The 20,970-nt window shown below is 36.5% G+C and overlaps 1 protein-coding gene and 1 non-coding gene across 6 annotated transcripts in view; one reads left to right on the top strand and one right to left on the bottom strand.

Annotated features, from left to right (window-relative positions):
- Window positions 1-20,970, bottom strand: part of LOC115226594 (histone-lysine N-methyltransferase, H3 lysine-79 specific) — a 138,506-nt gene that overhangs the window by 30,346 nt on the left and 87,190 nt on the right. For 4 of the 5 annotated variants that reach the window (XM_036515201.1, XM_036515202.1, XM_036515203.1 and 1 more), the window contains 4 exons: window positions 18,304-18,425; window positions 14,304-14,481; window positions 8,563-8,660; window positions 63-170 (listed from right to left, as the gene is read on the bottom strand). In XM_036515201.1, coding sequence (XP_036371094.1) covers window positions 63-170; window positions 8,563-8,660; window positions 14,304-14,481; window positions 18,304-18,425 — 506 coding nt within the window. The remainder of the gene's footprint in view (window positions 1-62; window positions 171-8,562; window positions 8,661-14,303; window positions 14,482-18,303; window positions 18,426-20,970) is intronic. The other variant, XM_036515204.1, reaches the window with a different exon arrangement.
- On the top strand, window positions 9,190-9,262 carry Trnav-cac. The gene has a single exon. It is a non-coding gene; the product is annotated as a tRNA-Val (tRNA).

Genomic DNA, 20,970 nt, shown 5'->3' with positions numbered 1-20,970 from the left:
CAACACCAGTAGACCTTCAGTACACTACTTCCTGCTACAAAACAAGCTTATGACAAGGATACAAGAAATCTGTGTCCTTCATGTTGTAGAGCAGTGACCAATACTGGTCTGTCTAGTTGGTAAAGCATCTGGTTGACATGAACACATCTGTTCAACATCCCTAAAGCAATCTGAAAATATGAAGAAAAGACAATTTATAAATATGCTGTAAAAATCTTTCATAAAGGGTGGATGTCTATTCCTTATGCAGATTCTGACCATCTCTTGTACTTACACCTTAGAACCATCATGGCATCTGATGTGGCTTTTTAAACCAGACAATGTTTTGAAAAGACACCCACAAAGATTGCACATCCAATTTGGACCACCAAGGGCTGCAGTTAAGTTCTGATCTTTGTGGATCTTAAAATGCCTTTTGAAACCTCCGTTACATTTGCAAACCTTCTGGCATACACTGCATTCAAAGGTGTGCACAGACATATAGGCCAAATAGTTGGTGGAGGCTCGTCTTCTTAATGCTACAAAAATCTTTTTATGTGTTCTTTCAATTTAATGAATGATGATGTTAAATATCACACACACAATACACACACACACACACACACACACACACACACACACGCACACACACACACATCACATCATATCATCACAATTTAACATCCAAATTCCATGGTGGCATGGGTTGGACAGTTTGACAGGGTCTGGTGAGTTTTAAGGGTTCCAATATCAGCTTGAGCATGGTTTCTATAACTGGAGGCCCTTTTTAAATCCAATTGCTTTACAAAGTGCACTGGGTGCTTTTTTCTTTTTTTTCATGCAACTGGTAGTAGTGAGGTAGCAAGTAACGAAGTAAAGAAAGGAAGAGGAAGAAATGCATGGAGGGGGAAAGAAAAAGGCCCCTTGACTCAATGGGATGGTGTGGTTAGGGGAGAAGTGATGGTTCTGTGCCAGGGATTGATAGGCAGGAAATTGATGGAAGAACAAACCCAGATGTCATGCAATAGATGTGGGAAGAAGTGGAGAGCTTCAAAGAAAACAGATGTAGTGGTGGGGATGCTGGAGCATCTCAAGATATTGAGTGGTTGTAAGAGATGAGGGGGGTGGGGGATAAAGGGGGAAGTTTTATAAGAGTGTTAGAAGAGATGGATGTTGTGGTCAATGTAGCAAATGATGGTGAGAGATATAGAAGTGGGTCAGAGAAGGAAGCTATAAGTGGGGCGTGATGGTCGATGTGAGAGGGCATTTAGAGTCATATCAGATAGGAGAGGTATTAGGGATGGAGTATGGCAGAGGAGAGCAATGGAGCAAAAAGAAGGTGATTGGTGAACATGGTGTGGATAGAGATGATATTATAGGGTGTAGAATGATGTGTATAAAAGTGCAGGGTCATTACTAGTTCAAATATGCCTGAGGCATGTTTGAACCTGTCAAAAAGTCATTCACTGTATTTTCTCATGGAGAAATGGTGTAAATACATGAAAATCTGCATGGAGCATTGCCTAGCCTGGACAAGGTGCATTGTGAGCTGACAAGAGAGATTGTCCCTCTTATGATATTCTCATCATTGTACAATGACTGATAGCACCAATCAGTGCCTGACCCTAAACAAATTATGGGGTGGCAGTGATGGGTATAAATGCAAGGTTTGAATGGAACCCAAGCATATTTGAACAAGTAATAATGTTGCAGAGATGATATTGAGAAACGGAAATGGGTCATTTGTCTTTATGGATCCCGTATATCTTCTACATATAAATGCTACATTCTCCTTTAACCTTCATGTGATTCAACTGCACTTCTTGTATGTCAATAGTTTGCATTGAGTACCATATGCGATTCCTCCTATATATAAAAATATATATATGAAAATTACAGAGAGCTACATCTCAACTATCAGGTCATCCAATAAGTTCTGTCCGAATTTTGAATAAAGAAAACAAGTGATCAAATGTTATATTTAATTGAAATTTAATCATCAATGTACTTTCCCCGATTATCTATGACTTCCCTCCACCTATTTACAAGCTTTTTAATCCCATCAACGTAAAACTCTTTTGGTTTCAAAGCAAAGAACTCTGAAATGTCAGTTTTGACTCCTGGCTTACGAAAGTTATGTCCCCCAAATGATTCTGTAAACTACAAAACAAATAGTAGTCTGAAGGAGCAAGATCAGGAGAATAAGGTGGATGAGGAATTTTTTTACCAACCAAGCTTTTCGATTTTCTATGATGTAATCTTTGCAGTGGGGGTCACGCATTGTCCTGATGAAACATCACTCCTTTTCAATTCACTAAAGCAGGTCTTTCTTTCTTCAAAGCTTGGTTCACACGCTCTAATTGCTGACAGTAGATTTGAACATTGATTGTTGCATTAGGTGGTAACAATTCAAAGTGAATTACTCCTTTGCAATCCCACCAGATAGAGAGGACTTTTTTCCTATGAAGTTCCTTTCTCAGTTGTGATTGAGCTTTTTTCCTTTTACCAAGCCACTGTTTACGATGTTTAACATTTTAATAGAAGATCCATTTTTCGTTGCAAGTCTATCCAAAAAGGGTGAAATGAGTTCAAGAATGGAGAGAAGAGCAGATGTCAACTCTGGATTTGTGGTTGTTTTCAGACAATTCATGAGGCACCCATTTTCCAAGTTGTTGAAGACGATGAACAGTTGTATGATTTGAACTAAGCTTTATTGCCAATTCTTCAATTGATAATGCAGGATTTTCTTCAAGTAATGCCTCAAGGAGCTCATCATCAAACTGAACTGGACGTCCTGTCCGATCTTCATCTTCAAGGCTGAAATCTCCACTTCTGAATTTCGCAAACCATCTTCTGCAAGTTCTTTCATTCAAGCATTCTTTCCCATAAACTGAGTGCATGTTTCGAGTCACTTCGGTTGCAGAATTCCCTTTTTTTGTACTCATAAAGCATTATATGCTTCAAATTCTCTTTGGATACTTCCATGTTAGAAAGGGTTTTAATCAATTAAAAATTTTAATTCTATTATTCTGTAAAATAATATTTAATTAGTTTAAATGTACACAAATGCATAAAAGTAATTTCTAATTCCATTAGATATTGTAAAAATACTATTGAATTTCATTCAATTTTCAAAAAGGTAAAATCGGACAGAACTTATGGGATGACCTGATATTTCTCAACCATCTAGTGCATGGCACTTTGAGCAAGAACATCTTTACTTGTTGGATTGGCAATGCTTCATGAGTGAAATTTGAGAAGTGGAGACCGTATAGAAGCTGATCGTGTGTGTGTTTTTCAACCACATACTGCATTGTTGCAGTCCACTCAGCTGGCAAAAATGAGGAGTACCTACATTTCAAAGGCCCAGCCTTGTCACGCTCTGTGTCATGCTGAATCCTGCTGAGAACTATGTGGTCAAGCGGTTATGGTCAAGCAACTGACAAACAAATATAAATAAAATAATGTGAAATAAATAAGCATTACATTTCACAAAGTAATCTGAATGCCTTCCTGTGGGGTGCTCTCAACCACTTTGGCATTAATTTCATGAAGCAGGCTGATCCGGTGATTGGATCAATTGGAACACTCGTCGTCGTAACTGACGGAGTATCTCCTCTAGTCTGGAATTGATTATCATTATAGAAAAGAAATAACCTTGCTGCAATATTCAAAGTTGAGTTTTTTTCGAACTGACACGGAGCAACTTCTGCCTTTTTAGTTTGTGTGTAGCTTCAAAAACCGTTTTCTTCAATGACGTTCTAAATCATAATCAATAACTAATGATCCTGGAATTTTCAGACATGCAAAGATAACCTGATATGTGTTCTTGTGTAAATTGATACGATGCGAGAAGTGCTGTAAATGTTTTGTATTATTTTAGCCCCAAGTTCTTAGGGAAGCCTAAGCACGTGCAAGAAATGAATTTGATAGAAGGGCCGTACCTCCGTTGTATTTTGGTATCCGATAGAGCTGAATGAGTACCAACTAAGTGTTGAGTTTGGTTGTGGTGGAGGCGGGGGGGGGAGGTCTGTGTAATTACTCCTTTGCAATCCCACCAGATAGAGAAAAAAACCTTTTTCCCATGAAGTTCCATTCTCGGTTTTGGTTGAGCTTTTTTTTTTTACCAAGCCACTTTTCTTTTTTTTCTTTTTCTTTAACTTGTTTCAGTCATTTGACTGCGGCCATGCTGGAGCACCGCCTTTAATCGAGCAACTCGACCCCGGGACTTATTCTTTGTAAGCCCAGTACTTATTCTTTCGGTCTCTTTTGCCAAACCACTAAGTGACGGGGATATAAACACACCAGCATCGGTTGTCAAGCAATGCTAGGGGGACAAACACAGACAGATAAACATACACACATACATATATATACGACGGGCTTCTTTCAGTTTCCGTCTACCAAATCCACTCACAAGGCTTTGGTTGGCCCGAGGCTATAGTAGAACCCGGAACCATGTGGTTGGTAAACAAGCTACTTACCACACATCCACTCCACTGTTTACAATGTTTAACATTTTGATAGAAGATCCATTTTTTGTCACCAGTCACAAGTCTATCCAAAAAAGGTGAAATGAGTTCACGAGAATGGAGAGAAGAGCAGAGGTCAACTTGGGATTTGCAGTTGCTTTCGTCCGAAGCACCCCTTTTCCAAGTTTAGGAACCTTTCCAAGATGTTGAAGATGACGATAAACAGTTGTATGGTTTGAACTAAGCTTTATTGCCAATCCTTCAACTGATAATACAGGATTTTCTTCAAGTGATGCCTCAAGGAGGCATCTCCTTGGCAACTCCACTTCTGAATTTTGAAAACCATCTTCTACCAGTTCTTTCATTCAAGCATTCTTTCCCATAAACTGAGTGTATGTTTCGAGTCACTTTGGCTGCAGAGTTTCCTTTTTTGTACTCATAAAGCATTATGTGCCTTAAATGCTCTTTGGATACTTCCATGTTAGAAAGGGTTTTAATCAAAGAAATTTTCATTCTATTATTCTGTAAAATAATATTTAATTAGTTTAAATATACACAAATGCATAAAAATAATTTTTAATTCCATTAGACATTCTAAAATACTATTAAGTTTCATTCAATTTTCAAAAAGGTAAAATCTGACAGAACTTATGGGATGACCTGATAATTAGGTATAGAATTAAACTAAATGAGATGCAGTTTGGTTTTGTTCTTGGAAGAAGTACCACAGATGTCATCTTCATAGTGAGACAGTTTCAAGAAAAGTATTTGGCTAAAAGTAAACCATTGTACTTAGCCTTCGTCGGCCTGGAGAAAGCTTTTGACAGGGTTCCCCACTCTCATATTTGGTGGTCTCTAAGGAAGCTATGGGCAGAGGAGTGGCTTGTTAGAGTGGTTCAAGCCATGTACAGCGATGCTGTCAGTAAGGTGAGAGTTGACCTTGAATACAGTTGGAGTACACCAGGGATCAGTTCTTAGTCCACTCTTATTTATCATAGTTCTCCAGGCCAAAAGAGATGAATTCAAAACTGGATGCTCATAGGAACTACTATATGCTGACGATTTTGCTCTTATTACAGAATCTGAAGCAGAATTGGAGGAGTTCCAGGTTTGGAGGCAAAACCTGGAATCAAAGGGCCTTAAAGTTAACTTAGCTAAGGCTAAAGTTGTTTGCGAGAAAGGAGATAAGACTCTCATTCTGGCTGGCAAATAGCCCTGTTCAAAATGTAGGAAAGGAGTGGGATGTAATTCCATCCGCTGCACCAAGTATAACCTATGGACGCATAAGAGATGCAGTGGAATCATGGGAAGATTATCAGATAAGGATGCATAGGAACAGTAAGTACTAAGAGTATGAGGGACTTAAACGCTCTCAAATGCCTAGCAGGCTCTCTTGAGGGAGTAGTTAGTTAGTAATGGTGGTGGATGTTCTGAAAGTATTGTTTCTGGAATAAGAATAGGGTGGAGGAAGTTCAAAGAACTACTACCTCTGTTGGCAGCAAAAGGACTCTCTTTCAGAGTGAAAAGTAAGTTGTATGATGATTGTGTGAGAACAGTTTATGTTACATGGAGGTGAGACATGGGTTCTGACTGCGGAGGATATGCGTAGGCTGGAGAGGAATGAAGGTAGCATGCTCCATTGGATTTGCAACATCAGTGTGCATGACCGACAAAGCATAAGAGGGATTAAAAGTGGTATGCAGGAGAGGAGACTGCGTTGGTTTGGACATGTGATGCATATGAGTAAAGATAGCTGTATACAGAAGTGCTTGTTGCTGAAAGTGGGTAGTAACTGTGGATGAGGGAGACCCAGGAAGACATGAGATAAAGTGGTGAGGATTGATCTTAGGATGTTGGGGCTCATGGAGGAAATGACAATGGACTGAGATGTTTGGCAATATGAAGTCTTTATATAAGACCCATGCATGGAAGTGAGTGCTAGAAGAGTTGTGCCCCCACTCTCATGTTACAACACATTTTTCACCCACTCTACCCTAAGAAATCAAACTACAAACCCTCTTCTAACTGCATCTTTCTCTTCCTCACATTTCCTCTTCATAAATTACGATTGTTTTCCAATCCTCTTCCTTGCCCTCGCTGCCCCACTCACTGTATTGCTGCTCCCTCCAACCCCCACTCTCCATTTTTCTAACCACGTTCTATGCTCATATTCTTGTTACTTGTGAGTGTACCCTAGCACTACACCATCTCTCTTCTACTCTCTCTAACACTTTTGCTGTTTCCTACACTCTCTCTCTCTCTCTGTTTCCCTTTGGTCATTCTCTCTCTCCTTCTCCTGTTTTTCCTTTGATTAGGTAACCAAGTATCACCTTTACATCAGCACACTTGTTTCTGGCCCCTTTCTGTACCTCTCTCTTTGTCATACTCTAACTTTCATCCTCTCACACAAATGCCCTGCCCCTCATAATTCCTTGTGAGTTACTTGGTTACCCTGCCATATTAAAAGCACCTTAGTCCACACTGGAATTTGGTTGGTGTCTGGAAGGGCATCCAGCTGTAAAAATCTTGCCAAAACCTCTGCTAGTGCTACGTGGAGTGATTGGTGCTTGCCGTAAAATCCCTGCCAAACAAATACAATAACCTTGGGTAGATTTTCGACCTGGCCAGCTCCTGTTAATATTCACAGACATACATAATGCCCTGCATACACAGAGAAACACAGTTACACAAACTGCTTTACATGCAGACACCCCCCACACACACCCACACCCACACACACACACACACACACACTACTATCAATATAACCATATGGATGATTATGTTTATACTAGTGTATGTGTGTTTGTGTGTATGTATCTATATATACTGAGTTGTCAGAAAATTTGTTCTTTTGTTTATTTCCATTTATTTTAATGTTTATTTTTCATCAACAATATTAACAAATCAATTAATAATATATTCTCCTTCGTTGTTCATATTGTCTTGCTAATGTTGCCCCAGCTTGTCAATTCCTTGATGGCAGAAATCACTGGGTTTTAACCCAAAGAATTCATTAAGCCATGTTTTCAGCTCTTTGTCATTGTTGAATGTCATTGTTGGAGAGCAACCAAAAAAGGTAATAACTGAAGGTAGCCAGAGAATAATGTGGCTGCAGCAGAACTTCATAACTGAGCTCTTGAATAACATTATTTACATTATTTACATTTGACGGATATTTGTCCTCATCTTGTTTGTTGTTAACTCAATGTTTCGGCTGATATACCCTCCAGCATTCATCAGGTGTCTTGAGGAAATTTCGAACCTGGGTCCGCATTCCTAAGGTAATTTTCAATATTGTTGCTATTATTATTATTATTATTATTATTATTATTATTATTATTATTATTATTCAGGTCACTGCCTGGAATTGAACTCAGAATCCAAAGCAGTGTACAGAGAATGAGCACACTGGAGGCCATTGCATAGTATGGGAGCATAGAAATCATGTTTGAATGTAAAAAGTATGAATATGACACATAAAAGTACACAGTATGGGATACTAAATGTCCGAGTACATGATATGAACACTATATTTCAAAGTACATAATTTGGATCTTCGCCATGTGGATGCATAGCATATTAGGAACAATAGATCTGCATGCCATAGGTTAGCTGGATATAAGTTGACCATGGGCTAAACTACAACAAATACACAAGTAGTATGAACAGTTGAGATAGTATTTATTCCATTTAATAAACCGCTCTGGGTTAGAGTATGCAATAGTTTATTTAGAAAAGTGTATTTGCATGATGAACCTTATGATTGTCTAATCATGAGAGAGAGAGAGAGAGAGAGAGAATGAGAGAGTGTGAGAGTGCAGAGAGAACAAGGGTAAGAGAGAGATGGTGGCAATGTGCCAGAGCATACTCTAAAGGTACAGGGATGAGAATATAAATGGGATGGTAGTGGTAAATTATATGCCGAGGGTGAACAGGGAGAGAGTTCATGTGAATGCAAAGAGGGTGAAATCTGGGTATATAGAGGAGCAGGGTAGAACAGGATTGCAATGATGCAGTGAGGACCAGTAACACTTATGTGCCATAAGCTTGCTTGGTCAGAGCTACACTGGTGCTATTAGGACAATAAATAACAGGAACAAGAACTAACCGTTGCACAATTCTGCTTCTGCATTCTCCGTAAGGCATATCCAGCCATCAGCAACAGAAGGGGGAACAAGAAAACGGCAAGGCGTATCGGTAAGGCACCTGAAAAATAGACATAAGAACAGGGAAAGCACAATGCAAAGATGGTTTCAATTATCACTATTATTTTATGCCCCTTCTTCACTATTGGGTGGGGGACGATGCAATGACATCAGGTGCAATGCACAGTGCAGGAAGCCTCATTGGGTGATGTAACATGCTTCAAAAGTTATAAGATTTACATTCTTTGTATTTTTTTTTTCTTATCACTCACTTCCTGATCACAAATTTCCTCACTTCACACACATTGTGTGAACTACTAGCAACACATCACCAGCATCTGACTTGGAACAAAAGTGAAATGTAAAGCTTATAACTTTTGAAGCATGTTATGTCACCTTAAGCTATGTATGGTGCTTAAGGTGACATGGAGGAAGAAACCCCATACATAATTAAATGTATGCTCCTTGAACAACCAAGGGTTATATATATAGGGTCCACTTCGAATAAAATTAAATCTAGAGTATCTCAACATATGTATTCTTTTAGGAAAAAAATCTAATAAATTCAAGAGGTCTCAGTAAATATATTTGGTTCCGTAGTGTAGTGGTTATCACACTTGCTTCACACGCGAGAGGCCCTGGGTTTGATCCCCAGCGGAACCAGTGGTTTAATAGGCACAGGAGTGGCTGTGAGGTAAGTAGCTTGTTTACCAACCACATGGTTCTGGGTTCAGTCCCACTGCGTGGCACCTTGGGCAAGTGTCTTCTACTATAGCCTCGGGCCGACCAAAGCCTTGTGAGTGGATTTGGTAGACGGAAACTGAAAAGAAGCCTGTCGTATATATGTATATATATATATATACATGCGTGTGTGTGTTTGTGTGTCTGTGTTTGTCCCCTTAGCATTGCTTGACAACCGATGCTGGTGTGTTTATGTCCCCGTTACTTAGCGGTTCGGCAAAAGAGACCGATAGAATAAGTACTGAGCTTACAAAGGAATAAGTCCCGGGGTCGAGTTGCTCGATTAAAAGGCAATGCTCCAGCATGGCCGCAGTCAAATGACTGAAACAAGTAAAAGAGTAAAAGAGTAAAGAGAGATCTATTAAATATAAATTAACTTGGGGGGGTTATTTGTAGGCTAAATCATATTGTATAGGGAGTAATTATTGTTCACTGTGTAATAATGAATTTAAAGAAATATTATTTAATAACAATTATGGTGTTGGTAAACTTATTGGAGGAACGTAAAATTAAACGTAAACATAAATTAAATTACCTATATAATAGGTGTAGCTAATAAATAAATGATTATATAAATATATTAGGATATATTAATTATAGTAATATGAATTAATTTAAATATTATATATTTATTTTACTTACTTATTATTTAGACTTTAAATTTATAGTAAATAGTCATTTAAAATTAAATGCTAACAAATTTATTTACCTATATAATACGTTTAACTTATTTTTCAGTATGTATAAAACATTATTTCGTTTTATGTTATTTATTTCTTGTAGAAATAATTTAATAGTGTTAGAGTATCATTTACTATATTATTATATATTATATTAATATATTTGAACAATATTAAACTTAAATATTTCTTAATACATAAATGATTATATATAATTTTATTAAGACCTATTAGTTATAGTAATAGAAATTAATTTAATATTATATTTTACGTAATAATTATTTGGAATTAAATTTATAGTCATTTGTTATTCTATTTTCCTTATTTTTCTTTAATTCATGAAGCTTAAATACTTTTCATCTTTTTCATTAATAAATAGTTTTCGTCATTTTCATTAATAATTTTATTCTATTTGATCAAACAACGTCTTCACGAGTTTAATTTCTTATAAACGCTAAGACCTATTTTTTTTACATTTAAAATTCAGTTATATAATTTTCATCGACAAGCTAAGTAATGTTTTTTGGTTATCAATATTATTTGGCTTTTGAATTGTAATGGGTTTGATTATTATTATTATTATTATTATTGTTGTTGTTGTTGTTGTTATTATTATTATTGTTGTTGAAATATTATTATTTTTATATATAGTTTCTTGATAGTTATTAGTTATGATATCCATTTATTTAATATGCTTTATTATTATTTTTTTATAAAGGGATTTAACGTATTATATATAATTTAATTTGAGAATTAGTTTTGTTAGACAATACATTATTTAATAATTAGGTGGTATATTTATTACGTAGTATTACATTTAAGTAAATTAGTTTTATATTAATTGATATTTTGGTCAACTATATTATTGAGGGAAATATTAAATCTATAGATACTACATACGAGGGACGTTCAATAAGTAATGCCTCTGACCCACTTGCAGTTGTTTGATCTAGCTGAAATTTTGCATGTGCAATCATTTATATCTCTATAGAGTAAGTGGCAAATTACAGCTCTGAATTAATTGTGGTTTCTGATTTACAGGTGTTTGAACCGAGTCAAGTGTGAAATGGAGCCTGTTGAGTGTCGAGCAGTGATCCGGGTTTTGTATTTGAAAGGACACACACCACGGGAGACTTTTGATGAAATGAAAGTAACTTATGGTGATGATGCCCCATCATATGACCTTGTAAAACGCTGGCATCGTGAATTCAAACATGGTCGGAACTCTGTGGAAACATCTCCCAGATCTGGTCGCCCCTTCTGCCATTGATGAGGCATCTGTCCGTCAAGTTGAGGCTGCCATTTTGGAAGATCGACGCATAATTATTCGCCAAATAGCCCATGAGGTCAAGATTAGTACCGGGTCTGTGGAAACTATCATTCATGACCATTTGCATATGCAAAAGGTATCTGCCAGATGGATTCCCAGGTTGCTCACGTCTTTCCAGAAGCAAGAACGCGTCGAGTGCTCGAGGATGAATTTGGAGATGTACCAAGAAGATGAGTCAAAATTTTTCAAAAGACTGATTACACAGGATGAAACCTGGGTCCATCACGATGATCCAGAGACCAAAGCCCAGTCAATGCAGTGGAAGCACTGTGACTCACCCCCTCCAAAGAAGGCAAGGGTGCAGCCCTCCGCTGGCAAGGTCATGCTCACAGTCTTCTGGGACCAGGACGTTGTAGTGATGACAGATTTCCTGGCAAAGGGTACCACAATTGCAGGAGCTTATTATGCTTCACTTTTGAGGAAATTAAGAGAAGTTATCAAAATCAAGAGGCGGGGCAAGATCAGCAAAGGCATCCTCCTCCTGCAGGACAACGCTCCGGTCCACAACTCACTTGTCGCCAGATCAGAAGCACAGGCGTATGGCTATGAACTCCTCCCCCATCCCCCTACTTTCCTGACCTTGCACCCTCTGATTTTCACCTCTTCCCAGTCATGAAGTTGTTTTTGAAAGGAAAGCGTTTCCCAGATGATGCAGCCTTGATTTCTGAAGTCACGTTGAGGTTGGAGGACCAAGCTGGGTTCTTCTACAAAAACGGTCTCCAGAGCTGCATCAAACAATGGGAGAAATGCGTAACTCTGGGTGGTTCCTATGTAGAAAAAGACTAATAACTGTGCCAAGTTTCGTTGCTTTACTGCTATGGGAAGTGGGACAGGGGCATTACTTATTGAACGCCCCTCGTATATATTAATAATATAGTTAGTTTATATAATGGGTGTGTGTATATTTGAACCATTAAATAGTATTTAAATTATGATAATTCAAATTATTATCATCTATTAAAGTTACCATAGACTACATTATCTAAATTACAATTATTATTAAATTTAAATGTAGTCTTATCCCTATATGTACAATAAATTAAATCTTGGTCTTTGTTATTATTATTGGAATCAATATTTAATCTATCTTTATAGAATTTCTTAAATTTAAATATATTATATGAAAAATAATATTACCAACATTATTAGTAGTTGAATACCCAACTCCAAAATTATCTTTAGAAAAAATGTTATAATATTTTTTATTATCCCTAATGAATATTTCAATTATATTTTAAAATCTCTTTAATAAGATTTGTTTTAACCTGAACCCCAAAAGGAACGATTAACTATATTTTATTTTTATTTTATATTATTATTATTATTATCATTATCATTATTATTATCATATTTTTTAGTAATATTAAAATTATTATCTTCATTAATTGAATTAAATTTTATCTTATTTTAATTTTTATTTCTATTTTTATTTTTTATTCCAATATTAAATGTATGATTTACATCATCAAAATACCTATTATTATTAAGATAATATTTTCCTAATCCAGATAATTAGATTTATCATTATAAAAATCATTTAGATAATTTATTTCAAATTATAATTATGTTTACAAGTATTAAAGTTATTATTATTATTATTGTATCCTGCTTCATGTAGGTCTTTATTATAATAAGGTGCATGTTTATTAAAAATCTCTAAATCATAAGAAAGTAAGGATATTCTTTTACCTACATTATTTATCAACGATTTTTTAACAGAAGGTGGATGATTACTATAAGCATTAATATATCTGAGATTTTCATTAATTTTATGGAATGGCTGGGTTTTACCCGTTATTAAATTAAAATTAACATCTAAATAATTAACATTATAGTTCTCATTATAAATAGTAATACTTAAACCATATCTTTTAAAGAAATTATAAAGTTTCTTTTTATATAATTCTAATTTTCTATTTGTACAATCTCTAGTAAGTAATACAAGGTCATCCCTATATAAACCAACCTCCAAATTTAAATTTTCAAATTGAAGTTCTGATAATAAATAAATACCTACTAAATCAGTAGCCTGTGCAGAATCTGGTGCCCCATAGGTATATCAAAAAAGTTTCTAGTATCCTTCCTAGCCCATAATTTATTATTGTATCTAATGAATGATTTCCTAGCCATCTTAATAACATTAACTTCATCAGAGTTCATTCTTACCTTATTCATTGCATATATTAGGGCTTTATTAAGTACGATCTCATTAATAGAAGAATAATAATTATCTATATCTATTTGAATGAACTTAGATTTATTTTTATCTTTAGTATTATGAAACCATTTTAAAGTATCATTAGTACTGGTCCAAAGTTTAAGGTAATTAAATTCATTTAATCTATTAATGTATTTATCCAGAATAATTTTACTTAATTTACCTAAATCTGATTTACATGGACAAATTAATCTAACCTTAGGGTCATAGTAAAAATATTCCTTGTGGTCTTTCAAAGTTATTCTAGGGTGCATAGGTACATAAGGTTCAGTTTTATTATTTTGCACATTACTTAATCGTCATTATATGTTTTATCTTATATTTAATCTTTCTATAATATGTAATTTTTTAGATGGTATAATTTAATTTTTCATTTTGAATTGATAAAAGGTGTTTTTTTTCTAATTTATACACACACACACACATATATATATACATACATACACATATATATATATACACACATACACACACACATATATATACACATATATATACACATATCTATACACACACACACACACACACACATATATATATACACACACACGTGGTTCTGAAGCTACTGAACTATCTGACTATATCTGCTCAGATATAGACTGTCTAAATTCTTTTCAAAAAAGACAAGCTGCCGCCGTCTGGAGCGTCTTTGGTGTGTTCAGTCAGCTCCACTTTCCACTTCATTAGCAATGGCCATTAAACAGAAGCAAAAAAATAAAAAAGAAACCAACTCACTTGACTTTGGAGCATCAATGAGAAGGAAGATGACAAGAAGGAAAGAGACAATCCATATGATGGAGAGGATGAAGATTATGACGACTGGCTTCATGGTAAACTGCCATCCAAGACTGTTCATTATCTCAGCATCATTCACAATATTTTTCATAATGTTTGTGAATTCGTTGTGACTCACCTGGAAAAAAGGAAAGAGAGAAAAATAACAACAGTAATACAAGAAAATAGTTGTGGTAGTAGTAGTAACAGCAACAGCAGTTCTGGTAATACTGGTGGAATGCAAATTACCTATGTAGGCGCAGGAGTGGCTGTGTGGTAAGTAGCTTGCTTACCAACCACATGGTTCTGGGTTCAGTCCCACTGCGTGGCACCTTGGGCAAGTGTCTTCTACTATAGCCTTGGACTGACCAAAGCCTCGTGAGTGGATTTGTGTGTGTTTGTGTGTCTCTGTCTGTCCCCCCCAAATCACTTGACAACCAATAGTGGTGTGTTTACGTCCCCGTAACTTAGCAAAAGAGACCAATAGAGTAAGTACTAGGCTTCCAAAGAATAAGTCCTGGGGTCGATTTGCTCGACTAAAGGCAGTTCTTCTGTTAACTTTTTGATCTTGATCAATGTTTTTCTCATTTGAAAAAACCAAATCAAATCTTCTGCTGGATTTTTCAGTTTGTTTAAAAGCCTTTTAGATCTGATGTAGTGATTTTCTTTTGCTTTTTCTGACAATTGATCTTTCCTCATCCTATAAGACTTGATAGCATGTAAAAAGCACCATCTGAATGTGGTCGATACCAGTCCAACCACCCACACCCCCGACTGGCTCCTGTGCTGGTGGCATGTAAAGAGCATCATCTGAACATGGTTGATGCCAGTGCCATCTGACTGGCTCCTGTGCTGATGGCACAAAAAATGCATCCACTACACTCTCAGAGTGGTCGGCATTAGGAAGGGCATCCAGCTGTAGAAAACCTGCCAGATCAGATTGGAACTTCTCACAGCTTACTGGCTTGCCGGTCCCTAGTCAAACCATTCAATCCATGCCAGCAAGGAAAGTGGACATTAAACGATGGTGATAATGATCTGATGTCTGCTTGGACAACATTTCTGACTGTTCCTTCTGACACATGGAGATCTTTTGCAGTTGACGACATAGACTTTCTGGGATTATAATCAATGATCTGTTGAACTTGCTGGATACATTCAGCTGTTCTGATGATTTCAGAGTGTTTAGAATGCTTTTATGCTTTGATACCGGTGATATGTTTCCATCTTTGTAGATGAAAGATCTGGCGACTTTTAAAAAATCAAGATATTTCTAAATCACTATGTTCACAATAACATCATGCCTCTTCATTTCTTGAGTAATCTGAGAGTCTGCCATTATTATTTTCTGAAACAAAGATTATACAGAGTTAGCAAAAACTGCAGCAATTACCCAGAAAAAGTATATCCTCAAATTCCTTATGCACCCTGTACTGACACACATATTTAATTTAACTCCTAGACTTCTTTCATTGGAAATATCAAAATAATACAATTGCAGCATGGAAGGTGTTTATAAGCCATTTAAGAAACACACAAAAGCCGTTCGATTCACTTCAACATTTAAGTTTAATTTATCAAAATATTTTCGTTGCTTGAAGGCCGCGACCTGTTCACTGACAAAAATCCGTGCTGCATCTGAGAAAGTAACAGTTAGTTCGTTATATATATGTACATACGTATGCACGCATGTATGCATGCATGTATGTATGTATGTACGTATGTATGCATGTGTGTATGTATGTATGTATGTATGTGTGTATATGCACGTACACACACACACACACACACTATAAACTTAAAGCTATAAACCTGTAGTGATGGATAGGTGTAGACTGACCACTCATTACAACAATATCGAATTTCAACCTCCCCCTCCTGCCGAAACTAGGAAGTGATGTACGACCCTTACCCTCACGCCAAAACTCTAAAACCTATTATCAGCCACTTATCTCTATATCTCAAAACTTTTGTATGTATGTGAGTATACTCACATACATACGTAGCACATAAGTACAAACATACATACATGCGTATGGGCATACACACGTACATATGCACATACATGTACACACATACACACATACGCACATACATACATACACATATACATACATACACACATGCATACGTACGTACATACATACATACATGCATGCATGCATACATGTGTGCATACATACATACACACATACGTACGTACATATACATAACGAACTAACTGTTACTTTCTCAGATGCAGCATGGATTTTTGTCAGTGAACAGGTCGCGGTCTTAAAGCGATGAAAATATTTTGACAAATTAAACTTAAATGTTGAAGTGAATCGAACGGCTTTTGTGTGTTTCTTAAATGGCTTATAAACACCTTCCACGCTGCAATTGTTTTCGTTTCAGCACACGATCACAGATCAAATCACTTGCTATGCGAGTACATCTCCGTAATCAAAATAATAGTAATCTGTTAAATGCTTGAAGAAAATTGTGAATATGAATGCATTGTCTGAAAGGGTATTGATAATACTTTCTGTATTAAATAAAAAATGACAACTGTACTTCTTGGTAGTTTATAGGAGAAAATTTTTACAACATTTCTTGTAGACTTGCATTCCTTCAATATTTTAACATTTTCGTTCTTTATTCCCCAGCTTAAAGCTACATATAGCTGGCCATACTGGAAGAATGGTTTCTCGAGATAAATTAGGACATTCTGCATGGTATACCCATGGACTTTACAGGGAACAGCTGGAACGTTCTTGGCTTTGGATAAAAGAAAATACAGGAGGATCAGTTAATTATGATTTTATTTAACATATTCTCCTCACAGATTCACAGACTTATTGCAGTGGTCCTTTAGTTTTTCTAAGCCCTGTAAAAAAACTTGGAAGGTTGACCTCCAGCCAGCCTTTCAAGATACCTTAAAGCCAGGAACTTTTCAGCTCCCCTTGTATGTACAATCATTGTAAAACATGGCTGTATTGGGAGATGGACCTGCTGAACAGGTATGGACCTGCTGAACAGGTATGGACCTGCTGAACAGGTACCATCAGAAGTATTGAGTTTCATTCTAAGAATCATGACATTGTCATTTTTTAATGCACCAACATTGATCTTGGCTATGATTAGATTCTTGTGCATTTCTTGTACAATCATCCATGTTTCATTGCAAAGCCTTGAATTGTCTTAGATTCTCATTGAAATTTTGAGGGATCATCTCGTCCCGTAACTTAGCAGTTTGACAAAAAGGGGACGATAAAAGAATCATCAGGCTTAGCAAAAACTTTAAGTATTAGGGTCAATTCATTGAACTAAAATTCTTCAAGGCAATGCCCCAGCATGGCCTTAGTCTATTGACTAAAACAAGTAAAAGACGAAAGATAAAAGATCAGCTCATTCACCCATGGTACTGAATGAACAGAATTCTTTCTTTTTGGGAACAACTAATACATTCTGAATTGATTTTACTCATTTCATTCTGATGAAACAAGATATATTTCTTAGAAAACAATTCCAGAGGATTGTTGAATTTTGGATAGATGAAATCAATGTATTAGAGTCATCAAAACAAATCAACACAAACTTAAAAAGAGTTTTAAAAGTTAGAATAATGAAAATTTGAACTGTAAATAATCTGTAAAGAAAGATATAAGTCTCTAAAACATAAAATAATATATAATCTATGCAAAATAAATAACGCTATTTTTTCTATCACCTTCTTTTTCTGTCATTTTACTCTCGATTTCTTCCCAAATAAGAAAGAAACAAATGACCAGCACTTGAGAAGGAATGTGAAAGAGAAAGAAGAGGGAGGGTGGTAGATTAATAGAAAAAAGCAAAAGAAACTGAGACAGAGATGAAGAAATGTATACCACACCACATAACACTTGCCATCTCACAAACACAAGTATACACTTACACACACACACACACACACACACACTATACACACTGACTCAATACTTACATTAATTCCATGACAGCTGAGGGGTGTCGGAACAGTTCCATCATAGTCAAAGACTAGAGTTGCCTTCCACTGGCCATTGATTCGGCCAGTGATTGTAGCTATCAACTGACCATTTGACAAATCTATAAAAATACAAGAATATTTACATTTTAGTGGGATGGAAACAAAATCCAGCAAAGGGTAGAAGAACTGAGAAGAGTTAAAAGTCATAGAAAAATGGCTAGATAGAACTCGTTAGCCTTGGTCTAAGAGAAGGAACACTCTGATTTAAAAACTGGGGTAGATAGAATCCCTTAGTCACCTTGGTAACAACCTGTCAGTGGCCATCTTTGTGATGAAAGCAAATGAGCCATGACTCAATAACCAGATTCCAAGTAACGGTTGGATGAGGATATGGGGCCCATACATGTCATGAGGATACGGGGCTGACCAACGCCATGATAAGAACCATAGACATCATATAAATGACAAGTGTTCGTGGTTCCCAACACTCAAAAATGAGAATGGGGATAGTCTCAACTTATGGTTAGTAAGAGCTAATCAGTCTTGGTTGGCAAGCTTTCTAAAGATGGTGTATTGATAAAAATACTGGGCTGGTAGCTAACTTGAAAGCAAACCTCAATATGAAGTGAAAATGTCCAATACAAATATAATGAATAATGGTGTTAATTAGGCTGGAACTAACAGTGAAAGTCTTTTGCCCATGTTGGTGCCCTGTGGCTGTACAGCACAGGCGTGGTCATCATCCAGAGACTACTGAAACTCAAGGTCAAAGGCAGAGAAAATGATGAGACTTGGAGGTGAACCAAACTGTAATTGAGGACTGGATTAGAAGTGAATCGAATCGAAGGGGATCTTTGAAACGCAGGAAATTAAAATGGGACGAAATAGAATTCTTTCAGATAAGTGAACAATGCTTAACTGATCAGGTAAGAGTAATAAGAAAAGATGGGTGGTTAACAGGCATAGAAATTGAAGAAATAAAAAGGGAAGTAGAAAACAATGATAGCATTGCACCAGCAGAGATCCTACCTATTGAGGACAAAGCAATGAACGGAAGCCGAGAAGGTGAAGGGCAACAAATGAAGTGGAAGTAATGAGAAGGGCCATATTGCAAGGATATGAGGATGATCAACAAGGCATAGTGAGGACAATGTATCGATAAATAAGAGAAAACCAGGATGAAATACCTCCCAGCCTGAGATATGTAGACAGGTGTAAGCTAAAAGCAGAAACCAAAAGTATAGATTTTGTTCCTGACTATTTCAAGATTGTCTGAGTTGCAGCAAAGGTTGCCATGGAAACAGTTGGATACAAAAGAACAGAACATAACAAAAAGATCTATATTAGCATAGAGAAATTTGTGAGAAACAAACAAAATTTAAAAAGGGATTCGGGACAAGATGATAGCTCTTAACCCCTTGACAAAGGGTTTTTCTTTATCAATCAACTAAATTGCACCAACGGTAATCGTCTTGTCTGAGATGAGCAATTGGAGTCTGACAATGGTTTGGTGGATATTTACATCAACTGCTTTAACCAGTTTACGGCAGTAATTCATTCGGTTGCCTGGGGGCAGCAACGGTAATCGCATACATTGAGGTCAGCACTCAGTGTGAGATGTTAGGCATATATTTACGTCAACCGCTTTAGTGCAAGTACTGTTTATTTACCTAATCTATATCCCTGTGAAGGATGCTCATGTGGTGTTATTCCTGAATGAGATCCCTCGACAGCACAAGTCAGATCAACTTCATGGATTTACAATCACACGAATTCAAAAATTGACTTTAGTGTGGTAGAGTTCAAAACAGGGTAGCATACACAGTGGCATATCACATTGTGAATAATGGTATCTAGTTTCCTGTGCATCTCTTTGAATCATTTGTCTTCTTGGCGGTGGGGAAAACAGTCATGGAAAATGTGCATATCCCTTCACCATGCAGTGAGGAGAGAGTCCAGCATGAGGACATCCACGTGTTCTGTAATTTGGCAGGTCTGATGCTTTTATCATTTCACAGAACAATAAATTCCTGAATGTCAATCCGTCCCCCACACCGCCATGCATCTGCCAAATCAAATGTGAGTTCATGGCATACATGTTAACTATATACAGGAAAAATCTTTTTGTACCATTTCACAAATTTTCTCACCGATTTGTGTGATCAACCCCACCTATCCCTTCATTGTATGAAACAACTACACTCGGTTTCATTATGGTATTACCATCCACATCTTGTTTCCTAATGTCCTTCATGCTTGCAGAATGCACTGTGGATAACATGTAGGTGATTTTCTTGTCACACCACACTAGAATGCCACTATCAGTGCAGTGATACACTGTTTTCACCTCTCGAAGTTTTACCTTGTGAAGTTTGAGTGGTATGTTTTTCCTGTGCATCCTCACAGTCCCATAGGCATCAGCCCTTCTTGCCTGCAGCTGCAGGAATAGATCTGGAGTGGAAAACCAGTTAACCATATAAATATTGTAGCCTTTGTCAAACAAGTTTTCATTCAGTGGCAACATGACATCAGTTGATGCTACAGTAGATCCAATCTGTCCTGACCATTGTAGATTTTGTAATTCCACATATGCCAGTAACTCTATACAATTCTATACCTAGAAAGATGAAGGGTGATATTCATCCTTTGGCTAAGAGAAGAGGA

Source organism: Octopus sinensis, linkage group LG30, assembly GCF_006345805.1.
Source record: "Octopus sinensis linkage group LG30, ASM634580v1, whole genome shotgun sequence".
In the NCBI taxonomy this organism is placed as follows: Eukaryota; Metazoa; Mollusca; class Cephalopoda; order Octopoda; family Octopodidae; genus Octopus; species Octopus sinensis.
The sequence above is the reverse complement of the archived record's forward strand: the minus strand, read 5'-3'. Positions and strand labels throughout refer to the sequence as shown.